This window comes from Rhagoletis zephyria, unplaced genomic scaffold (genome assembly GCF_001687245.7).
Source record: "Rhagoletis zephyria isolate East Lansing unplaced genomic scaffold, Rhagoletis_zephyria_1.1 Rzeph_scaffold_00222, whole genome shotgun sequence".
Classification (NCBI taxonomy): Eukaryota; Metazoa; Arthropoda; class Insecta; order Diptera; family Tephritidae; genus Rhagoletis; species Rhagoletis zephyria.
This window is the reverse complement of record NW_016157306.1, coordinates 27,032-50,926: the sequence shown is the minus strand read 5'-3', so window position 1 is coordinate 50,926 and position 23,895 is coordinate 27,032. Positions and strand designations below refer to the sequence as shown.

Below are 23,895 nucleotides of genomic sequence, written 5' to 3'. Positions count from 1 at the left end.
AGAAAGGCAAAAAATTCAAATTTTGTGTGTGTTGCATGCACAAACAAAGGATGGTGTAGGTATTGAGGTTAAATTGTTTTGAAGCTGCATAATGGTTACAATCACGGTTGCCACATTTGGTCACTTGTGACCAATAAAGGTAGCTTTTTGAGCGATTGGTAATTTGGCAACTTTTTCTTTATTTTGGTAACTTTAGTCAAGTTTGCCGTGTATAAAGTCAAATTAAAACAAGTAAGAAAGTCTAAGTTCGGGCGGAGCCGAACATTAAATACCCGGCGCAAGTATTAAATATATGTTTTTCCCCTTTCCAAAAGCTACCGCTACATGGTAAGTCGGGGTGTATAAATTTTGAATAAATTAGCGTCCTTAAATTTCAAAATATTGAAGTTTTACGCATTTGTGAAATTTACCGTTATATGAAAAGTGGCCGTAATATTAGTCCGATTTCAACAATTCTCAACGTTTTGATTTTATGTGGCAAGCACAATAACCATACCAAGTTTGGTATAAATTGNCTCAAAATATTGAAGTTTTACGCATTTGGGAAATTTACCGTTATATGAAAAGTGGCCGTAATATTAGTCCGATTTCAACAATTCTCAACGTTTTGATTTTATGTGGCAAGCACAATAACCATACCAAGTTTGGTATAAATTGGTAGAACGGTTACCGAGATACATACAGTGCCGGACAAAACTATTGGCACAGATAATTTTTCGCAATATATGCAAAGTTTTTTATTCTAATTTATTTTTAATATTTTTTAATAAAAATATAGTTCGTACTTCACCAAAAAACATAAAAACAAAATCTCTAAATTTTGTGCAAAACTCAGGAAAATTCAATAAATTTGCAACTTCTTATTCAGATTTTTTAGAGAAATTCTAAGTATGTAGTTTTATCGCCCAACGAACTTTAGTATAACAAAGTGCAAGTTTGAAGTATCTAAAAAATTGCGTTGATTTTTGGACATTTTTTTAGTAGAAGGTGGTGCTCATTTTCTCCATACAAAAAATAATTGTCGAACATACTTTGTACGGAAGAACCTGACTGAAAAAAAATTGCAAAAATTAATGCGATTTTTTAGCACCTTCAAGCTTGCACTTTGTTATACTAAAATTAGTTGAGCTATAAAACTGCATACTTAGAATTTTTCTAAAAAATCTGAATAGAAAGTTGCAAATAAGTATGCAAATTTAGTGAATTTTCCTGAGTTTTGCACAAAATTTAGAGATTTAGTTTTTATGTTTTTTGGTGTAGGACGAACTATATATTTATAAAAAATTATCGAAAATAAATTAGAATAAAAACTGTTCAGATATTGTGAAAAATTTTCTGTGCCAATACTTTTGTCCGGCACTGTATATGTGATCACAAGTGGGCGGTGCCACGCCCATTTCCCAAAATTTTATTATAAGCGTATTTCTTGGTAAAGAATTGTTGCAAGTATCTATTTTGAATAAATTAGCTTTAATATTTACCAATTTATCGAAGATTTCTTATTTCTCTAAATTAAAGTTATATGGGATGTGGGCGTGGTTATTGTCCAATTTTTAAAATTTTCGGCCGTTTGGAATGCTGTACCAAGGCCAACAATCGTGCCAAGTTTGGAAGAAATTGGTGCAACGGTTACCAAGATATACACATGTGAAGGGTTAATACTATTTACTATTGTACTTTGTTCATTTTTGTACTTTGTTATTTTTGAAATTATTGAATTAAGTTCTTTTTCAGGCCCCTATTGCGAGTGTCGACTGGCAGTAGAATAGAAATTTGTCGATCATCTTTTATTTTGCTATTGTGTAACTTGATCGATAAAAATTTGTACTATTGTGAATGGTTGACAGAATTGTAATCAGCTGTTTGTTTGTTTACATTTGTTTCTTGAGTGTTTTATTTATATCATTTTTAAAATAATTGCTTTTATTATAAAATTTAAAAAATGGACACAGTTGAAATATGGTTTAGTGACGAGGAAGATGATGCGGAAGCTAATAGATTAGTAGAGTTGGCTAAAGCAAGGAGGGAATTGCGAGATTCGTCGGATCCCTTGGACTTGGAAGGTGTGTGAGTTTTATAAATAGAAGTTGCGTTCCCGATGCTTCACGGTTTTTAGGCTGTTTTCCTCAATAATAAACTTTATGGAAGTTTAAGAAATACGGTACGGTTAAGTTTTTTGTACAATGATGTTGGGTTTTTGTGTCCAAGCGCATGACCCGAGTTTAAAAACTTTAACATAACAACATAACAAGTGTATTGAAAGAATTCAACTTTAATTTAAAATAAAGATTTCAAATTTCCGAGCACTAGTCAATTAATAAATTATGCAGTTTTTTTGTATAAACTTTTGATGTGGGTTCTGCGCAAAAACACTGTGGATCCATATTAATGGATTTCAAAATAGTGATGGATCGCGCGGTGAATTAGCTGTCACTCGTTGTGTGCAGACGTGTTTTCTTTTCGCTCTGATATTTTATTTATTCTTTCGTTATGGAAAATTGCTGTGACAAATGTAGTAAAGCTTTTTCAAGATCTGACGCGAATTTAGTGCCGTGTAATGGTTTTTGCAAGAAAATACTAATACTGAATACGATATGAATTTGGTTAAAACTAACCGGCATTTAATCTACCTCTGTGAAGACTGCAAAGTTCTGGACGCGGTTATGCTGACCCAAAAGCGTTGTATTGAGTTACTGTCTAACGCTTTTGATGCTAAATTCAAAGATCTTTCTAATCAATTTGACGCATTAAAAAATCAAATTTTGTCTTTGCATTGAATGCAAGTAATTTAAATGCTGTTAATGTGGGTTTGCTGGCTGCAGAGTTTGGTGCTAGTGCTTCGTACAACAACAATAATTACTGTTCAACGCCTGGTGTTGTTGAGGCTCCCGCTGTCCCTCATTTGTTTGGTCCGCCAAGAGACTTTTCTGAGAGCACATCGACTCAGAGTGTTAATGCCATCTCTCCCGCTCGCAATGTGGATTCTGGCGGGACCGCTAGTTCGAGTGGCTCTAAAACTGTACGTCAAACTGGCGCCCCCATAAACACAAATACAGTCGCAGGTTGCACTGACAATTTACTTGCTGCAACTACCACCACCACGAAACGGTCAACCCCATGTACTGCTAACACTGCTGTTGCTGCTAATACATCCTTACTCGCTCCTGTTAATGTGGACAATATTTCTTCTTCTGATTTGCCACCTGTTTCACAACAAATGCCGACTGGTGGTACTAGTGCTGAATCTGGTGATGTCGTTGCTGTTACCGCTACGGGCGCGGTAGTACCTATTCCTCTTTCTCCCACCCGCAGCCCTGTTTGGCTTACAGCTGAGAGTAAAAGAAAAAAGCACATCCAAAAGCGAACTCGTGTGGTGGGGTCAAATGATTGTAGTGATCTTGGTGTTGCTGCCCGCATTTAACAGCTTTAACAGTCTCCTGTGACAATATTGTGGATTATGTGGTGAGACACGCTGGCATTGATAAGCGGCAAATATCTTGCTACAAGTTAGTCTGGATTCTCTATCGTATGTCAATTTTAAGCTTGGCGTTAGNTAATTTTGTCTTTGCATTCTACCAACAATAATTTGAATGCAAGTAATTTAAATGCTGTTAATGTGGGTTTGCTGGCTGCAGAGTTTGGTGCTAGTGCTTCGTACAACAACAATAATTACTGTTCAACGCCTGGTGTTGTTGAGGCTCCCGCTGTCCCTCATTTGTTTGGTCCGCCAAGAGACTTTTCTGAGAGCACATCGACTCAGAGTGTTAATGCCATCTCTCCCGCTCGCAATGTGGATTCTGGCGGGACCGCTAGTTCGAGTGGCTCTAAAACTGTACGTCAAACTGGCGCCCCCATAAACACAAATACAGTCGCAGGTTGCACTGACAATTTACTTGCTGCAACTACCACCACCACGAAACGGTCAACCCCATGTACTGCTAACACTGCTGTTGCTGCTAATACATCCTTACTCGCTCCTGTTAATGTGGACAATATTTCTTCTTCTGATTTGCCACCTGTTTCACAACAAATGCCGACTGGTGGTACTAGTGCTGAATCTGGTGATGTCGTTGCTGTTAGCGCTACGGGCGCGGTAGTACCTATTCCTCTTTCTCCCACCCGCAGCCCTGTTTGGCTTACAGCTGAGAGTAAAAGAAAAAAGCACATCCAAAAGCGNTCTTTCTCCCACCCGCAGCTCTGTTTGGCTTACAGCTGAGAGTAAAAGAAAAAAGCACATCCAAAAGCGAACTCGTGTGGTGGGGTCAAATGATTGTAGTGATCTTGGTGTTGCTGCCCGCATTTAACAGCTTTAACAGTCTCCTGTGACAATATTGTGGATTATGTGGTGAGACACGCTGGCATTGATAAGCGGCAAATATCTTGCTACAAGTTAGTCTGGATTCTCTATCGTATGTAAATTTTAAGCTTGGCGTTAGCGAGGTCGATTGCGAAAATCTAATGAGACCAGAGATGTGGCCAGCCAATGTTTCGGTTCGGCCGTTCCGTTTTTTTTCACAGAGTGTCAAAACAAACTCATCCGAATTAGTTTATATGTGCTCTTTGGATGCGCCTGATCCCGTCGTACTGGATACTTATAAGTCTAGTTGTAATGCATATTTAAATGGTAATAGACAGAAATTTAATTATAGCTCTTTGAAGGTTTATTTTCAGAATATTTCTGGCCTTCGAACTAAATCAGAAGCGGTTCGCTCTTTTAGCTCGCAAATGGATTTCGATATTTTTGTTATTGTCGAGTCATGGCTAAATTCGGATTTCTTTGATGAGGAATTTTTTGATTCTAACATTTATAATGTCTTTAGGAAGGACAGAGATGCAACTAAGACTGGTTGTCTGAGAGGCGGCGGTGTTCTTATTGCGATTCAGCGTAAATTTCAACCGTTCTCTGTCTCACTTGAAAATGATGATTCCCTTTTGGATCTTCTTTGTGTTCGCATCAGTGCCTCATCTCATCATGACTCTCTGTACTTGATTGTTTCTTATATCCCGCCTAATAGTAATTATAATCTTTATCATGCGCATGCTGACAATATAATGTCTTTAGTTTCAAATTAGCTAGGAGATGACCATCTTTGTGTGTTAGGCGATTTTAATCTTTGTAATGTATCTTGGTCCACATCTTTTTCCAATGCTGGGCTCTCGCCAATTAATGTCAATGCGTCCCATGAAGTGTACTTTATAGATAGCCTCTTAAGCCTTAAATTACTACAAATTAATAATTTTGTTAACAAGTTGGATAGAATTCTTGACCTCATATTTATTAGTGATAACATTAAGTGTAACATTGAAGTTTGCCACAATCCGATCACTCCATCTAATATGCATCATGTTCCGCTGTTACTTAAATTTGAATTTTATGTATTCCCGTCTTTCATTGCTGATGACAAACTAGGGATGGGTAAATTCGATATACGAAGCTTCGAGATTCGAATTTTAATCGGATTTCAGCTCCAAAATGGCGAATTTTTGAAATCGAACTTTGTGGTGCTAAAATTCGGATAAAGTCGATTTTTTCTAGAAAAAATGTAATTACGCTTTAAAAAGCGAAATCAGACGTTGTCATTAAATGTACGTCATTTTTATTCGCTGTATAAGCATTAACATACGTATAATTGCATAAGTATGGAACATGAAATATGTGGAAATTTCTTTTGTCTCTGTAAAGCAAGAAAAATAAATAAAATCACTTTTCAATAGTGTTATTGAGCTTTGTACTACGGTCGTTTATTAGGAAATCAAGTTATACGTCCCAAAAAATTTGTTTCAAAATGCTGCATTTGCAAAATTTTTGGATTTATTTGTTATTTTTTTATTTGAGATATTTTTTGAAAAAAACTATTCTTATTTATTTTTGGTTGTGATGCCCAGAAAAGCGATATGGATAGTTCATCACATTAATATAAGTTCAACTGAATCTCTTTTTCGATTTGTGTTATCATTCTTACAAACAAACTTAAATTTTCAGGAAATTTTTTTTTTGAAATTCGAAAAAGTTCGAATAAAATCGAATTTGCACTCCCAAATTTCGAATCGAATAATCGAATGGTTGGGCAATGTTCGAAATTCGAAAAAAATCGAGTTTCACCCCGCCACTACCCCTCCCTATGACAAACCTATGTTTACTGGGTGATTTAAATTGGGATAACTTAGGCACGGTGCACATTAGAGCGATACGATACGCGATGCGATATGCGATGCGATATAAAATGCACGCAGTGCACACTAGAGCGATGCGACACGCGATACCATTTGCAGTATGATAGCTACACAAACGCCTTTCAGTTAATACCATGAGTTCATCCGATGAAGACATTGCTATAGCATATTGGTGGCTNTAAATTTTTTTTTTGAAATTCGAAAAAGTTCGAATAAAATCGAATTTGCACTACCAAATTTCGAANGAAATTTTTTTTTTGAAATTCGAAAAAGTTCGAACAAAATCGAATTTGCACTACCAAATTTCGAATCGAATAATCGAATGGTTGGGCCATGTTCGAAATTCGGAAAAAATCGAGTTTCAACCCGCCACTACCCCTCCCTATGACAAACCTATGTTTACTGGGTGATTTAAATTGGGATAACTTAGGCACGGTGCACATTAGAGCGATACGATACGCGATGCGATATGCGATGCGATATAAAATGCACGCAGTGCACACTAGAGCGATGCGACACGCGATACCATTTGCAGTATGATAGCTACACAAACGCCTTTCAGTTAATACCATGAGTTCATCCGATGAAGACATTGCTATAGCATATTGGTGGCTACAGCAAAGAAAAAAAATAGCTAATAATAGGAAAACGTACTGGGTGCACCCGTTTAATGTGAGGAACATAAAGCACTGTTCGGGAATTATTGCTTATGGTGTTATTGCATGCACCCACCCATCGTAGAATTATGCCAGGTGAAGTAATATTAGAGTGAGAAGAGAGATTTTGACGCTGCCTTATTTAAAAAATTTCCTTTAAAATTTGACTATTAGGCAGCCGAATGTCAGAAAATAAAGCGAGAAAGCTGTTTTGTTACTTCACCAGTTTATTGCGCCATGGTTCCATGCAAACATTTTAAGCGTTTCCAGCTTAAAAAGCATGCAGATAAAATTCATACAAAAGCGTTATGTTCAATTAGCCGAGCAGTTATTTAAGACGACGTATTCCCTATATTTTGTTAGACTTAAATTATAGTAAAAATATTTTGTGAGTTATATCACATTTTTTGTTTAATTGTATTTTTTGGGAATAAACAAAGTTATTTTTCCATCAGTCATTAAACTGTCTTTGTTACAAATAGTATAAATAGGCAATGGGAAATAAGGCAAAATTTGTTTTATTTCCAACCTTTGTTGGAAATGAAGAAAAACTCGGATTTTGTTATTAATTCCCATTTAAAAGTGAAATAAAGCAAATTTTGCGTTATTGACGTTTGNAAAAACTCGGTTTTTGTTATTAATTCCCATTTAAAAGTGAAATAAAGCAAATTTTGCGTTATTGACGTTTGTGTTATTTCACCTACCTGAAAAGTACCAGGTATTTTTACTCCATTATTTTTTGTAGCATTGTGTATTAGAGTCATATATGTAATACTCCTATATTGGCAGTAAGAGCTAGTACCGTCCGAAAACACTACAGTACAGATATATTGTTTTTAGAGGGAGGCAGGCGAATACGATTATTTCAAAAGTGACATAAAAAAGTCATGAGCGTTTCAATGAAAAAATTTCTACTAAAAGCCGTTCATAATTGTAATTGAATTTTCTATTTAATTTTACAATTTTACGCGAGGATTTACATATACTTACATATGCAATAAAAAAATTTCGAGAATATGTTGCGTGTGCTATCAAAGAAGGAGAATAAACTTAATATTACACAGGTGAGTATACATTACAATTCCATTTGAAATTTAATAAACCATATCTACAATTAGATTTCCAAAAGATACGCTTTCGGAGCAGCGATGGAGAGAAGTGTGTAATCTGCGTAGATACAAACAATTTGCAAGTTTGCTAGAATCATTTCAAAAAGAATGATTACAAGCCATCAAGAGGCATTTGCAAATATTTATGGCCGCATGCAGTTCCTGAAATGGAAAAACAGTCAACTCAGAACAATCAGTTGCCAGCGAATGTCCCACCGATAAGACAAAACGAAGTTCCACCAAAACGTAAGTTAGACGAGCAAGAGCTTGATACTGGCACTATTATTACGTTAAAATATATGTACATATATGTTCTTGTTCAATTCATAATAGAGCCGAACGAATGTCCTTGCGCCACAAAAAAGCCACGGTATGCAGAGCCGCGTTATATTTCGGAAATCAGTACCCCACATCTAGCAACGTCAAGACATGCCAGTCGAATACTTAAATTTGTAAAGAACTCATTTAATAAGAAAACAAAGCTAATAAAAGCTTTTCAAGATAAGGCGCGATATCTACGCAAGCGTGTGACAAAATTTGAGGAATTAATGCTACACTTACCCCAAAAAGACTTGGTTAACGCCGATGCGGCTGAAATGATGGTAAATTAACAATATAAATTTCTAACGGTACTATTTTCGTTGATTAGCTGAGAAGTGAAATTTATCATATACTATAGGGGTATTCTCTGAGTCTTGCAAAGCCCTTGCACGGCGCACGTTTGCAAAGCTGTCCCATACCAAAACCGGTTTTCACCGTGCAATCCGTGCAATCTGTGCACCATGCAAGGGCTTTGCAAGACTCAGAGAATACCCCTTATGTGCATATGTACGTGCACTGTACATTCTTGTACATTTTTTTTTTTTTGAATTTGGAGATAACACTTAACTTTTTATAGGAGCTCATCCCGGAAAATATCAAGAAAATGATATCTCGCAAGTTAACTGGTTCAAAATTTTATGTAAATGAAATAAGTTTTGCCTTAACCCTACATTTTTACTCTCCAAAGCTTACAAATATGTACGACAGACATGGAAAAACTTGTTGCCAAATGTTTCTACTATAAGGAAGTGGTACCAGAAAATTGATGGCAGTCCCGGTTTTACACAGCAAACCCTTGATGCTATTGATCTCCGATCAAATGTTTAAAAAAAGTCATAGTAAATTTAGTTAGCAACACGAGAACAAAAAATTTATGATCGTCATAGTTTTCAAGGTGTAGTAGACTTAGGAACATTCAATTTTAATATCGAAAGTGATAGATCTCAAATTGCAAATAGCGCTTTAGTTTTGATGGCAGTCTCTTTGAACGACCACTGGAAAATACCGATAGGATATTTTTTAATAATATCTCTAAGAGCAGAAGAACGTGCCAGCATTATAACTGAAGCACTTCATGCTCTAAAGAACTGTGGCGCTATTGTTTATTAATAACTTTCGATGGTGCGGCCACAAATATAGCAATGTGCAAGTGTTTAGGTGCAAATTTAATGTATGGCCCAAGCTTCAAACAATTTTTCACAAATCCCGCTACAAACGACCACTGTTATATTTTTTACGACTTTTGTCATATGATTAAACTGGTTAGAAACTGCCTATGCGATAAACAAATATTAAAGTCAAGGGACGACCAAATTATTAACTGGAAATATTTTCAATTGTTGCACGAAATTCAAGTGAAAGAAGGACTTCGTACAGCAAACAAAATTACTAAAAGTCATGTGTATTTTAAAAATAGCATAATGAGTGTAAAATTGGCAATGCAATTACTAAGCAAAAGTGTGTCAGAATCGTTAGTATTTTTGGAAAAGGTAATACCGGACGGACAAATTAAAAGTAAATTTAAAGATAGTGCGGCAACTGCCGAATTTTGCTTGTTTTTTAATAACTTGGGTGATATTCTGAATTCCAAAAACAGATTTTCAAAATACGAGTTTAGAGCTCCTTTGACGAACAATACTTATGACCGGCTGAAATGTCACGCTCAAAGTTTTGAACAATATATTGCAGGTCTAAGGGACTTAAATAATATACCAATTTTGGAAACGGGTAGGAAAACCGGATTTATTGGCATGATAATTTGCATTCGCAACATATTCCCTTTATATAATAAATTAAAACAATGTGGGTTGTCTTACCTTTTAAGTTATAAGCTTTCTCAGGATTTTCTTGAAACATTTTTTAGTGCTATTCGAGCAAGAGGTGGATTCAATAATAATCCTAATGCCATACAATTCAAAAGTGCATACAGACGCCTTTTGGTTAGACATGAATTGAAAGAGTTCCAATTGTACATTTGATGGAATACCAATACTTCAAGCGTCTTCCAGTTCAAAAAAGCAGGTTGAAGGTAAATACGACCTTCAGCATACATGCAATTACATTAATGGGTTGTGGGGACTGTCTGTTTTCGTCGATAATGTCGTTCGCTACATAGCGGGATTTGTCGTTTGGAAAGTTAGATCAAGTATTAATTGCAATATTTGTAAGGAACAATTGCTAGGAGAAGAAATGCCAACATTATTAAAAATAAAAAATAAGGGTTCTTATCTGACACCATCAAAGGATGTGTGCGATATATGCTTAATATGTGAGAGTGTTATCAGACAGCAAGCAGCGAACATGTATCGTAAAAATATAAAGAAATTTCTTGTGGCTATAGTTTTTCGCAGTTTAAAACATCCGTTCGTAAATAAATTAATGAATGATCATGTACAAATAGAAAACTTTTTCTGTAACGATGTACTCAACGACCATCGGATTACTCTTTGCAAATCTATTATTTCTTTCTACATCGATTCACGACTATTTTACGAAAGTACTAAACAAACTGAAGGAAAAGCATATATTCGAAAAAAATTTACAAAGCTTATATTATTTGCAAATCAATAAGGCAATATTTATGTTACGCAGACGCTATTTATAGAATACGCATATTTGTTACATAGTCACTTTAGATATAACTGCTACAATTGTATTATTTGTTTAAAATTTTGTTGATCCAAAAAATGAATTTTAAAAATAAATGTGTTATGTGCATATATGTATGTATGTACATTTATAATAAATCGTTATGCTGGCAAAAATTGTTTTTTTTACATATTTTATCGATCATTTATTAGAGCCTAAATCATAGTTTGGAATCATGGTGGCGTTCTGTCGTCAGGTAACACCGTATAAAAAGTAAAAAATTCGGGCAATTAACAAAATGACGAAAGACAGTTACATACTGGACCATTAGAAATAATATTTATTTTTCTATTCACAAAGTTGTTTAACTTTTTTTAAACTACACCTTGGCCGTTTTTAAATTACTATAAATTAAATCCGCCACTGGAGTGATTTGACAGTTGTTCGAATTTTTTTCGTTCATAAATATACACGTATACAATACATATACAAAAATGGTACTAGACTGTATCGTTCTGATTTCGGAATTTTTACACATTGAGAGGATAGCTTACTGCCAATATAGAAGTATTACATATATGATTAGAGTACACAAATTTGTAGTTTCTTTTTTAATTTAAAAACTCATTAAATATAATAAAATAGCACTCAAAAAAAAAACATATAAAAATATAACGAATAATCAAAAATAATACATACAGCATTTTTTAGTATTTGTTATTATTTCTGATTTCTTCTTTTATGGTAAATGAGATGATTTCTTAATTGTTTCTAATTACATTGATTACTAATTATTTAAATATTTGAAACAAAATTGTTAATCATTAACATTAAAACAAACACCAAATCTTTTTTGCTATTCAAAATCAAATATAAATAGGTTTAAAATTATTGGTTTGTTTTAATTTCTTTTTAAAGATGGGAAAACAAAGGCAAATAAACCATGACAAAAAATATTCTATTGCGTATTTACCTGTATTCTTGCCCTCAGACGCTAAAATTCTCCATGCCATGTTTGTTCTACAGTAGTTTTTTTCTGTATAGTTCCATAAGCATGGGGTTTTTTTTAATTAATTCGACTAAAAAAATGTGAAACGGCCATGCTTATTGCAAAAAATACCGCGCAATACTAATCTCACCTCGTTCAGCAAACCGTGTCGCACATGCGATACGGATGCAATATTCTATCGTAGCGGTGTCGCACGTGCGAATCGTATGCGATATTATATCGCAGCGGTGTCGCTGTCGTGATAGTGTGCACAGTTTTCATCGCTTCCTACCAATTTCCACGTACTCAGCATGTCGATGTCGCATCCATATCGTATCGCGCTAATGTGCACCGTGCCTTACTCTCCTGCCCCGATGTTACTAAATGCTTTACTACTTTCAAAACTGTAATTACTGANCTTAATTGTTTCTAAATTGTTTCTGACTTGAAAAAATTGAAGAATCTTAGAAACAAATTTTATAATAAGTTTANGCTAATGTGCACCGTGCCTTACTCTCCTGCCCCGATGTTACTAAATGCTTTACTACTTTCAAAACTGTAATTACTGATTTTTGTGCTAAATTCATTCCAATAATTAGAAAAAGACGGTATAAATTACCGTGGTATAATCGTGACTTGAAAAAATTGAAGAATCTTAGAAACAAATTTTATAATAAGTTTAAGGCATCTGGAAGTCAGTTTTTCTTTGAAAAATATCAGATGCATCTTAAAAAATTTAACTGCTTGAATGAATTCCTTTATAGAAATAATATCTTAGGCATTGAATCCAATATCAAAGCAGATCCGAAGTCGTTCTGGCTTTTTATTAAGTCAAAAAAGAACAACTCTGGTATTCTCTCAGCTGTATTTTTTGAAGACCTCCACCCCAGCTGAAGTTGCTAATCTATTTGCTGCATTTTTTAGTTCTAATTTTGTAGACCATAACCTTACTGTGGATTCTAGTTTTTCTGCTAGTGTGAGTTCTACTAATTTTGGCTCCCTTTCGTCTGACGATATTGCTAATGGCATTTTAAATCTGTAAGCGGCTGCAAAAGTAGATATTGATGGGCTCTCTTCAAACTTTATAAAGAAGTGCCCTGCTCTGATTTTTCCTTTAAAAATTATTTTCAATAGGTCTCTAGCCTCTGGTATTTTTTTTTGATGAATCGAAATTGACTTCCATTACCCCTATTCTCAAAAGTGGTAACAAAAGTGGTGTCTGTAATTACAGACCCATTTCGAAACATTCAACAATTTCTAAACTTTTTGAAGCCATCGTCAAGGAGAAAATGCATTTCGCAGCAAAAAGTCTAGTCTCACCCAATCAACATGGTTTCGTCCCCAACCGATCTACGGTTACTAATCTCGGCGTCTTTAGTGAGTATTGTATTGCAGCTCTCTCGGACGGTTTCCAAGTCGACTGCATTTACACTGATCTTGCTAAAGCATTTGATAGAGTTTCACATAGGTTGTTGGTCAGTAAACTAGCCTCTTTGGGTTTTCACTCAGCATTTTTGGAATGGCTCAAATCTTATTTGTCGAATAGGCGCTGCGTGGTCTCTGTTAATGGTTGCTCTGCGGATTTTTTCATTGCCTCTTCGGGGGTTCCTCAAGGAAGCATCTTAGGTCCTTTGATATTTGTATTATTTATTAATGATGTGAGTTCTTGTTTTTCATTTGCGAAATTTTTACTGTATGCTGACGATTTGCAGTGATTAAAAATTCGTATGATGCGCTTAGACTTCAGTCTGAGATCAATAATTTACACAGTTGGTGTCTCAGCTCTCGCCTTTCTCTAAATATTACAAAAGGCTTTCAAGTTACTTTTTCCAAAAGTAGCAGTATTGTCTCGACGTCTTATCCTATCTCTCAAAATCAACTTCAAAAAGTTCAAGAAATCAAAGACCTTGGTGTTATTTTCAGCTCTAGTTTCTCTTTTAATAGTCATATCAGCCACATCATTTCTAAATCTTACGCTGTTCTTGGTTTTGTCAGGCGTCAGAGTTCAATGTTCTCTGACCCCTATACACTTAAATTGTTATTCACATCTTTTTTTCGTCCTAAATTAGAATATGCTTCTTTTTTCTGGAGGCCATACCATGCAAGCTTAATAATTAGGATTGAAAGGGTTCAAAAGGTTTTTCTTAAATTTGCTCTAAGAAATCTAAAATTCACCGAGCCTTTTCCAACGTATAATTCCCGTTTGCTCTTAATAGACCTTAAATCTCTGGAAGCCAGAAGATCTTTGCTCTCTCAAACTTTTATTTTTAATTTAATAAATGGTGTGATCGATTGCCCTACTCTCCTTGAGCAGGTCAACTTCAATGTTCCTCAAAGGATTCTTCGCAATCCTATGCCTTTTTATGGAGGCAATTGTAAAACGGAGTATGCCAGAAATGCTCCTATTTCAAGAGCTTTAATGAATTCAACACAATCTCGAATTCTACCGAACTTGATTTTTCCCTACCAAAAAGTGTATTTATTTTCTCTGTGACCTCGAAACTGTAGAGTGCTTTTTGTTTTACACGTATCGTTTAAGAAACTAATTTCTGTATCTAGTCTGTAAGGAACGTCTGTTTCATATGACTGAAATAAAAATTACAAATTACAAATTACAAAGTACATGTTCAATATTTATCGCGTCAATATTTACATATTTTTGTGTTGAGAGTTTTAAAGTCCAATAGATGAAGCCTGGAAATCTTATCTAAATTTAATGTTATTTTATTGAAAATCATCTATACTTTTTATTATATGTATGGTGATACCACATCTAATTTGTTCGAAAAGCAACGCGAACGCTCTCGTTCAATACTTATTGACAGATCTTTGAGCCATATATAGGGGAAATGAAAAAGGGTGGTTTGAACTAGGGATGTTGCGAATGTGGAATTTTAGACATCAGCGAATGCGAATGCGGACGTCTAACAGCTAACATCCGCGGATGCGGATGCGAATGCGGATGACTAGTATTTTTAAGAATTTAAGTAAGTAAATTAAGTTATTTACGTAAATAAAAAAATGGAAAAGTTAGTAAATTTTAATAATGTTTATTTTATTTAGTACTTGAATTTAAAAATTGGAACTTTATATTAAATAAAAAGTAATGAGAATTGCATCGGGGCTAAAAATTTCGGATGTATCCTCCTTTCATCTTCACTTGAAGAATCTAGCATAATGGCGAGATCGTTGTTTAGACAGCGCTTACAAGCCAAACCAGATGTGTAAGGTTTTTCTGAAGCTTTTTAAAAAGAATTCTTCATTCTCATTCCTTTGAATGTTTCAGCATTTGGGGAACCTGTAATGTCATCAGCGTTTATTGATTTAAGTTTTTGTAATTCATTTTTAATACATTATTCTGCGACTGGTTTGAAAAATTTGTGTTTATAGCGAGCTTAATATGTATGTACTAGGGATGTTGCGAGTGTGGAATTTTAGACATCCGCGGATGCGAATGCGGATCCGGATGTTTAAAAGCTAACATCCGCGGATGCGAATGCGAATTTAGGTGAGTACATTAGGTTATTTAGGTAAATAAAAAATGGAAAAGTTAGTAATTTTTAATAATGTTTTTTTTTTTTATTTAGTACTTGAATTTAAAAATTGGAACATTGTATTTAATAAAGAGTCATTTTGCTGCCTTTTCGGATTACAGCCTTTCTTAAAGGGATGTAAATCAAACCTGCACCACTAAATAACTACTCGCTTGAGGCGACAGATTTGAAAAACTTGAAACTTGACAAAATTGTAAATTATTTTCGATTGACGCTGCATCAGATGAGAGGACTTTCAATATTTGTTTTCCTTTTTTTTGCGGTGCAATAATTCCTTTTTGAGAACTGCACCGGGTTGCTTTTCCTCCTGACTTTCATCTTCACAATCTAGCATCATGGCAAGAACGTTGTTTAAACACCGTTGTTTTCCAATTTGGAGAACCAATTCTTTTGGTTGTTTCAGAATTTGGAAAACCTGTTATGTCATCAGCGTTTTTCGATTTTAGTTTTTTTTTTTTTAATTCGTTTGTAATCCTGTCTTCTGCGACTGGTTTGAAAAATGTGTGCTTGTAGCGAGGTTCTAAATGGTGGATATGGCATTATTTTCTAGGAATAAAAATTTCGAAGAAAATTCTGTTTTAAAAGTCGTGGTTGCCAGCAGGATTAGTTTAAAATCTTGTTATTTCGTTAAAGAGGCACCCCGTTTTTTATATTAATTTGAATTGTTAGAGTCACGGACGATGAAGGTCTCAGATCTGCTTAGTTCCCGAGTGACTTATTGGAAAGGTTCACCTGTAATGAATAGCTTGTAATTAGTGTTTTTATTAGCTGAGCTCGACTTTTCCTAGTTGCAGGCAGTCACAATTAATTACTCACCGCTGTCGGTACCATAAGCCATCAAATCCGTTTTATTGTTCCATTCCAAGCGCTCAATGTGCTTTGATATTTTGAGGCGAATGAACGAAAATTTTGAACATATCGTTAATATAGTATGGAAAGGCCGTATTTCACATTGTCGCTGAAATGCAAAAAAGCCACAACTAACTAAATTTTTTATTGCATAAAACGATGTAGGGACTGTGATTCGATGAAATGCATCATAATTAATCAAAAAATGAATTTTGAATTTTAAGTTACTTACGGCATTTTGTAATTGAGCGACGATGTGAGTTGCTCTTTTCGAGCCGAAAGACTAATAAAAGGAAACACGGAACTTAATCATAATAAGTTTTATGAGAAAAAAATAATAATTACTCTTATCTAAGAAAAAGTAGAAAAAGCACGCAGTTTTTTCAACAGACCTTTGACAAATAATATTCGATACTTACATAATTCATACCTAATTAAAAGTAATCTGGAAATACCTATTGAAGGATCTTACTCTTTGACTTTAAATTACAAAAGAAGGGGATGTAGGGGAACCGTTTTAACGTAGCATCTATACAGGCAAAAAATGTTGGCTACAATTTGTCATTTTGTTTGCCAGATATACGTTTTATCAGTGCACTTGCACAATATTCGCATTCGCAAAAGCTCCGCATTGATTATTGCGAATGCGAAAGCGAATGCGAATGTTAGAATTAATGCGGATGCTCCGCGGTTGCGAATGCGAATGCGAATATTCGCAACAACCCTGGTATTACATAGGTGAATATGGAAAACAAATTATTATTTTCCAGAAATGAAAATTTTTTAACAAAATTCTGTTTTCAAAGTCGCGGCTGCCAGCCGAATCGGATNTCAGATGAGAGGACTTTCAATATTTGTTTTCCTTTTTTTTGCGGTGCAATAATTCCTTTTTGAGAATTGCACCGGGTTGCTTTTCCTCCTGACTTTCATCTTCACAATCTAGCATCATGGCAAGAACGTTGTTTAAACACCGTTGTTTTCCAATTTGGAGAACCAATTCTTTTGGTTGTTTCAGAATTTGGAAAACCTGTTATGTCATCAGCGTTTTTCGATTTTAGTTTTTTTTTTTTTAATTCGTTTGTAATCCTGTCTTCTGCGACTGGTTTGAAAAATGTGTGCTTGTAGCGAGGTTCTAAATGGTGGATATGGCATTATTTTCTAGGAATAAAAATTTCGAAGAAAATTCTGTTTTAAAAGTCGTGGTTGCCAGCAGGATTAGTTTAAAATCTTGTTATTTCGTTAAAGAGGCACCCCGTTTTTTATATTAATTTGAATTGTTAGAGTCACGGACGATGAAGGTCTCAGATCTGCTTAGTTCCCGAGTGACTTATTGGAAAGGTTCACCTGTAATGAATAGCTTGTAATTAGTGTTTTTATTAGCTGAGCTCGACTTTTCCTAGTTGCAGGCAGTCACAATTAATTACTCACCGCTGTCGGTACCATAAGCCATCAAATCCGTTTTATTGTTCCATTCCAAGCGCTCAATGTGCTTTGATATTTTGAGGCGAATGAACGAAAATTTTGAACATATCGTTAATATAGTATGGAAAGGCCGTATTTCACATTGTCGCTGAAATGCAAAAAAGCCACAACTAACTAAATTTTTTATTGCATAAAACGATGTAGGGACTGTGATTCGATGAAATGCATCATAATTAATCAAAAAATGAATTTTGAATTTTAAGTTACTTACGGCATTTTGTAATTGAGCGACGATGTGAGTTGCTCTTTTCGAGCCGAAAGACTAATAAAAGGAAACACGGAACTTAATCATAATAAGTTTTATGAGAAAAAAATAATAATTACTCTTATCTAAGAAAAAGTAGAAAAAGCACGCAGTTTTTTCAACAGACCTTTGACAAATAATATTCGATACTTACATAATTCATACCTAATTAAAAGTAATCTGGAAATACCTATTGAAGGATCTTACTCTTTGACTTTAAATTACAAAAGAAGGGGATGTAGGGGAACCGTTTTAACGTAGCATCTATACAGGCAAAAAATGTTGGCTACAATTTGTCATTTTGTTTGCCAGATATACGTTTTATCAGTGCACTTGCACAATATTCGCATTCGCAAAAGCTCCGCATTGATTATTGCGAATGCGAAAGCGAATGCGAATGTTAGAATTAATGCGGATGCTCCGCGGTTGCGAATGCGAATGCGAATATTCGCAACAACCCTGGTATTACATAGGTGAATATGGAAAACAAATTATTATTTTCCAGAAATGAAAATTTTTTAACAAAATTCTGTTTTCAAAGTCGCGGCTGCCAGCCGAATCGGATCAGAATATTGTGATTTTTTATAAGCATTTGAATTATTGGAATCACGGATGATGAGGGTCTGAGATAATTATGTAATTCTTACCTAATTAAAGGTCAGACCTATAGCTTTTCAATTATTTGAGCATCGATTCTCATTTCTCTTTAAATAGCCAAGAAGGAAGACGTAGGGGGAGAGTTTTACCACAGATTTTTTTAGCCAAGGATCCAACGTATATCCCTATGAAAAAGATATTGTCCGACAGGTAAGCAAAAAAACTGTTAAATGTTTGCTACAAATAAATTCCCCAAAGAGCCCCATTTGAAACGGTGGAAACGAATATATAAAACATCAAAAGCAAATCCCGAAAATTTGATTTAAAATTACAGTGCACACTTTCCCCTTTTATGTCTAGTAGCTTTTTTAAGATTGGTCCAAAAAAATCGTAATAAAGAAAGAAACCAACGCAAATATTTAAAGAACAGAAAAAAAAAATATTATTAAAAGGACTATCATGATTCAATAATACAAGGTTAGATAATTATTGACAGCTGCGGTTTGACACTCCCTTACAAAAGGTTGCATTTACGAAGGACGGAGAAAGGGGAAGAATGAAAACTCTTGGTGCGNTAAAGTAGGCAATAAGTAGTGAAATTCCTTTTGTAAATTCGAATGTATTTGCAGGAAATCTGGCATTTTAAACGAAATGTTGAACGTAATATTGATATATCTACGTGAATTACGTAATTTAAGTGCTATTTGTATAAAAACTGCAAAATGACTCAAAATTAAAATACGACTACTATGAGATTGATGTAAACATCCAATGCTTATGTTTTCATCAGTTAAATATGCTTCATATGCATATACAAATAAACATATTGCACAAAAGCTTATACTTTTATTTAACACCAAAGCTACACTGTTTCGATGTAAATTTGCAAAGAAGCAACACGGTGCCACTGCTAAGGGAGCGGTGCGAGAGAGACAACTGCATGATGCAATAATACAAGGTGTTATCGGTTGGCAACTTCTCGCTCTAATTCCGCCATATTGACTGCCTTAGTTGAAACCGTGTTACTGTACTGTACTGTAAAAATATAGTTGAATTTTTTTTATTTTTTCTCAGTATACACATTTTGTTTTCTCAAAAAGGTATTATATCTTATTTTATTTCATTTCATTGCGAATATACTATAAAAAAGCAAATTTTGTTTAGAAGAAAATATGAAATTTTATATTTTTCCCCCAAATGGGGATTCATTTCTTCCCGTTTTTCTTCTTATTCTACTGAGCTAAGGCAGTGTCAAGTCGAGCTGTCACAACTGATACCACCTTGTATTATTGCATCATGGTATTATGGAATCATGAAGGACTATGTTCTCTTTGACGTACGTCAAGTAGAAGTGGGAACATGTATCTGCCCATTGATAGCTCGGTTATATAGCTTAAGAAATAATATGTTTAGAAACACTTTTATCAAAGTTGATAAATATGACATTTGACCAGTTCTGTTACACAAATACTCCAATGTGCGGCGCCCGGGTAACACGACCAAAAAAAAATTGGCTACAATTTGTCATTTTGTTTGCCAGATATACGTTTTATCGGTACACTTGCACAACACTTGCATTCGCAAAAGCTCCGCATTGATTATTGCGAATGCGAATGCTAAAATTAATGCGGAAGCTCCGCGGTTGCAAATGTGAATCCGAATATTCGCAACAACCCTGGTTTGAACAGCAGTTTGTGCGGTGTATTTGGGTTCTTTAGCGCTTCGGTATATGCACTTAAGTAGATTTTTTTTCAAAAGACAAGAGCTTAAAGCGCGTTTTTATGAAAAGTATATTTTTAAACGCGTGCGTTGCAAAAATATTTATGTGTTGCTCTTTCTTTCGCAAATTTTTGTTATATCCTTTTTATACACGTACGTTATCACAGATTGAATAAAACTATATTTATATACATATGTACGTAAATGTATTTATTATATGAGGCCTTGAGCGCCAGAGTAGCTTAACTGACATTTCAAACAAAGTTGAGCTGCACCTTAATATGCATTACCAGTAGGGTTGCCAGATTTTTTATGCGCGAAATCAGTACGTTATACTTTTTCATGCTAAAAAAGTCAGTACTTTTCAGTACATTGTTATTCAAATCAAAATTATGAATGTAAGTAACAGATAAAACGTCAGAGTACTTGTTTTTAACAATATTTTGGTACATAAATAAAATATTGTTTATCAAAAATAAGTGTTATTCACTTTAACATGAGTGTACACATCATTGTACACAGAAGCCNAGTGCTATTTGTATAAAAACTGCAAAATGACTCAAAATTAAAATACGACTACTATGAGATTGATGTAAACATCCAATGCTTATGTTTTCATCAGTTAAATATGCTTCATATGCATATACAAATAAACATATTGCACAAAAGCTTATACTTTTATTTCACACCAAANTTTCCAATAATCATAATGAGATCATTTCCATCTTCAGTGTTTAAGTAGTAAAAAAATCCTATACATTTAATTTTAAACTTACTTTTAATTTGCAGTTCACTTTAAAAAATTTTTATCAGAAGCCGGTTTCTCTCTTTGCGCCAGGAAGCAAACTTTATACTTAGATCCTCTCAGTTGCTTTGTTTGAATGTGGTATTTGAAAAAAAAAACTAAATTACATATATTTTCAAACTGTGGTAAAATACCACTATTTAAGGACTTCATCTATAATTCCTCATGGCTTAAATTAATTTTTTCAACTACGCAAAAACTTTTAAAGACTAAGAATTCGCCAAAAAGAGTATCTAACTCTATGCCTTGTATGCAAAACTCGTTTACAATGTCAGTGAATTGTGAAAAAAGAATTGTAAATTATAGGCAAAAGCCATTCGAATATTCACATTTGTTGTTATTTAACTGTTAAAAGTTATTTTCGAGATAACTAAAAACACTCGACAAAAAAACGTCAGCCCTATTTTTAAAAAATTTAAGCTCCATCAACTGGTACGTAACGACCCGTCGATATGCCCATAAAACGATTGATCTTTTTGTTGTATTAATTTCTTGGGCATATCAAAAATTATTTGTAACATGTCAACTATAATTAAATTATTTTCTTTTTGCTTTTTACAGTACAGTTTAAGGAAGTTCCAGCGTTATGTAAAAACCTTAGGAAAATCCTAAAATATTTTGTTTGAATTGAAAAATCAGAACAAATCAGTACAAATTTTTAAAAATCAGGACATTAGCGTACTGATTGAAGAAATTAATAAAATGAGTACAAGAGATGAAAAATCAGTACTGTACACTCAGGGAAAAAACATTGTAAAATCAATGAAAACGTGCTTAAACTAAGCAAAAACGTATTTAAAAGTGACGTAAATATGAAAATTTTTACTTTAAAAATGTGCGTTATAACATTGTAAAATCAAGTAAAAACATATTTTATTTAAATATTTTTCAACGTTATTTTAAACACTAAAATTTTGAATCGAAAACTTTAATTTTTAATATAACAATAATCGTTTTTGATTTAAGCTTGATTTTTGTTAATTCAAATAACAAATGTGCTTGATTTAAAAATATTCATATTTAATTCAAATATGATTCACATCAAATCAAATATGTATATTGTTAAATTAAAACTGTGTGTATTCGTTTTAATAATGAAACATTTTAGTTTTTTTATATTCACCACTCTTTATTTATTCACCTTTTTTAAGCCATACACAAATTATTAGTCAAGGTACAAATTTGTGTTTGTATACATTTTGTAGGTACACACTTAATATGAGAAATAAAAACTTAAATCTAAAATGATCCTATAAAAACGGTCATANATGTATATTGTTAAATTAAAACTGTGTGTATTCGTTTTAATAATGAAACATTTTAGTTTTTTTATATTCACCACTCTTTATTTATTCACCTTTTTTAAGCCATACACAAATTATTAGTCAAGGTACAAATTTGTGTTTGTATACATTTTGTAGGTACACACTTAATATGAGAAATAAAAACTTAAATCTAAAATGATCCTATAAAAACGGTCATATACATGGGGTGGGCCGAAAACAGCTTTAGTAAAGTTCATATTGTGCGACCCAAGATATTGACCGCAACTTTTATCTTTCGCACAGATTTTTGCTATTAACCATTAAAAGTCTTAAAAAAAGTGGATTTTCGGCCCTCCTTATGTCAAAATAATAGACACTCGACATTTTGACCACTTTTGATTATTCTGTTGTTTGAGTAATATTCATTTATTTTTTATAAAGTTATAGCTAATCATATAGCAAAAGCATTTAAATCCAAATTTAAAACTTTTTACAAAATTCAGGAAAATTTGCAACTTTTTAATAAGAGTTTCAGAAAAAGATTTAGCATGCATTTTTATAGCCTTTTAAATTTTAATATAATATGTGCTAGCCTGAATTTGCTGAAAAATTCCGTTGATTTTTGATAATCTTTTTTGTCACGGAAAAAAATGCACAACACCGTAAAAAAGATTATCAAAAATCAACGGAATTTTTCAGCAAATTCAGGCTAGCATATATTTGGGGTATTCACAACGGTGTCGTAAGTGTCGTATTGTTGTATGTCGTAAACTTTAAACGCCTAAAAAATATATTACGGGGGTTCGCAAAGTACCGTCAAAGTGATATTATGAATTTTCGCAGTGTTTAAAAATTGTTGGTTGTGGTTTCAAGTTCTCCAGACATTTATTTAAGCTTTTCAAGTTTACGACGTACAACAATACGACACTTACGACACCGTTGTGAATCCCTCAATTGTATTAAAATTTAGCATACTAAAAGTCTTTCTAGCAACTCTTATTAAAAAGTTGAAAATTTTAATGAGTTTTTGTTGAATTTTTGTACAAAGTTTAAATTCGGATTTATATGGTTTTTGTTATGGATGAGCCTTTATAAAAAAATAAATGAAAATTAGTCAAAAAACAGAATAGTCAAAACTGGTCAAAAAGCCGAGTATCTATTATTTTGTTACAAAATAAATACATGATAAATACAATATTTACAGAGATTTTGGTTTTGCGTATGTTTTTCCATTATTTATAGAATATAAAAGCAACGGTTGACTTGTAAACTTAGAAATATTTATGACATTCAATACGTCTACTTTTAAGCCAACTTCATAGGAATGAAAATGTTGGTCAAAGCTTTTAACACCTATCGGATAGCATATAACATAAACATTATTATTTTGATACAAAAACGATTTAATTTTAAACAATTCAAGATTATTATAACGTAAATAATAATTGCTTTTATAATAAGTGCCTTTATACTGTACTTCGGTTAAAAATATTACAGTTTTAAAATTAATGGGTTGATTTGTACTTATTTTTGGAAAATATTC

At 33.6% G+C, this 23,895-nt stretch overlaps 1 protein-coding gene across 2 annotated transcripts; it reads left to right on the top strand.

Annotated features, from left to right (window-relative positions):
* Positions 1-8,059: 8,059 nt before the first annotated feature.
* LOC108358199 (uncharacterized) lies at positions 8,060-11,442 on the top strand. 2 transcript variants are annotated; one of them, XM_017609388.1, is made up of 3 exons: positions 8,060-8,185; positions 8,273-8,541; positions 8,838-11,442. In XM_017609388.1, exons 1-3 carry the CDS (start codon positions 8,107-8,109, stop codon positions 9,003-9,005), a joined length of 516 nt encoding a protein of 171 aa, XP_017464877.1. In that variant the 5' UTR covers positions 8,060-8,106; the 3' UTR covers positions 9,006-11,442. The 2 variants fall into 2 exon arrangements, with proteins under 2 accessions (XP_017464877.1, XP_017464876.1); XM_017609387.1 differs by having other exon boundaries at positions 8,060-8,541.
* Positions 11,443-23,895: the final 12,453 nt, after the last annotated feature.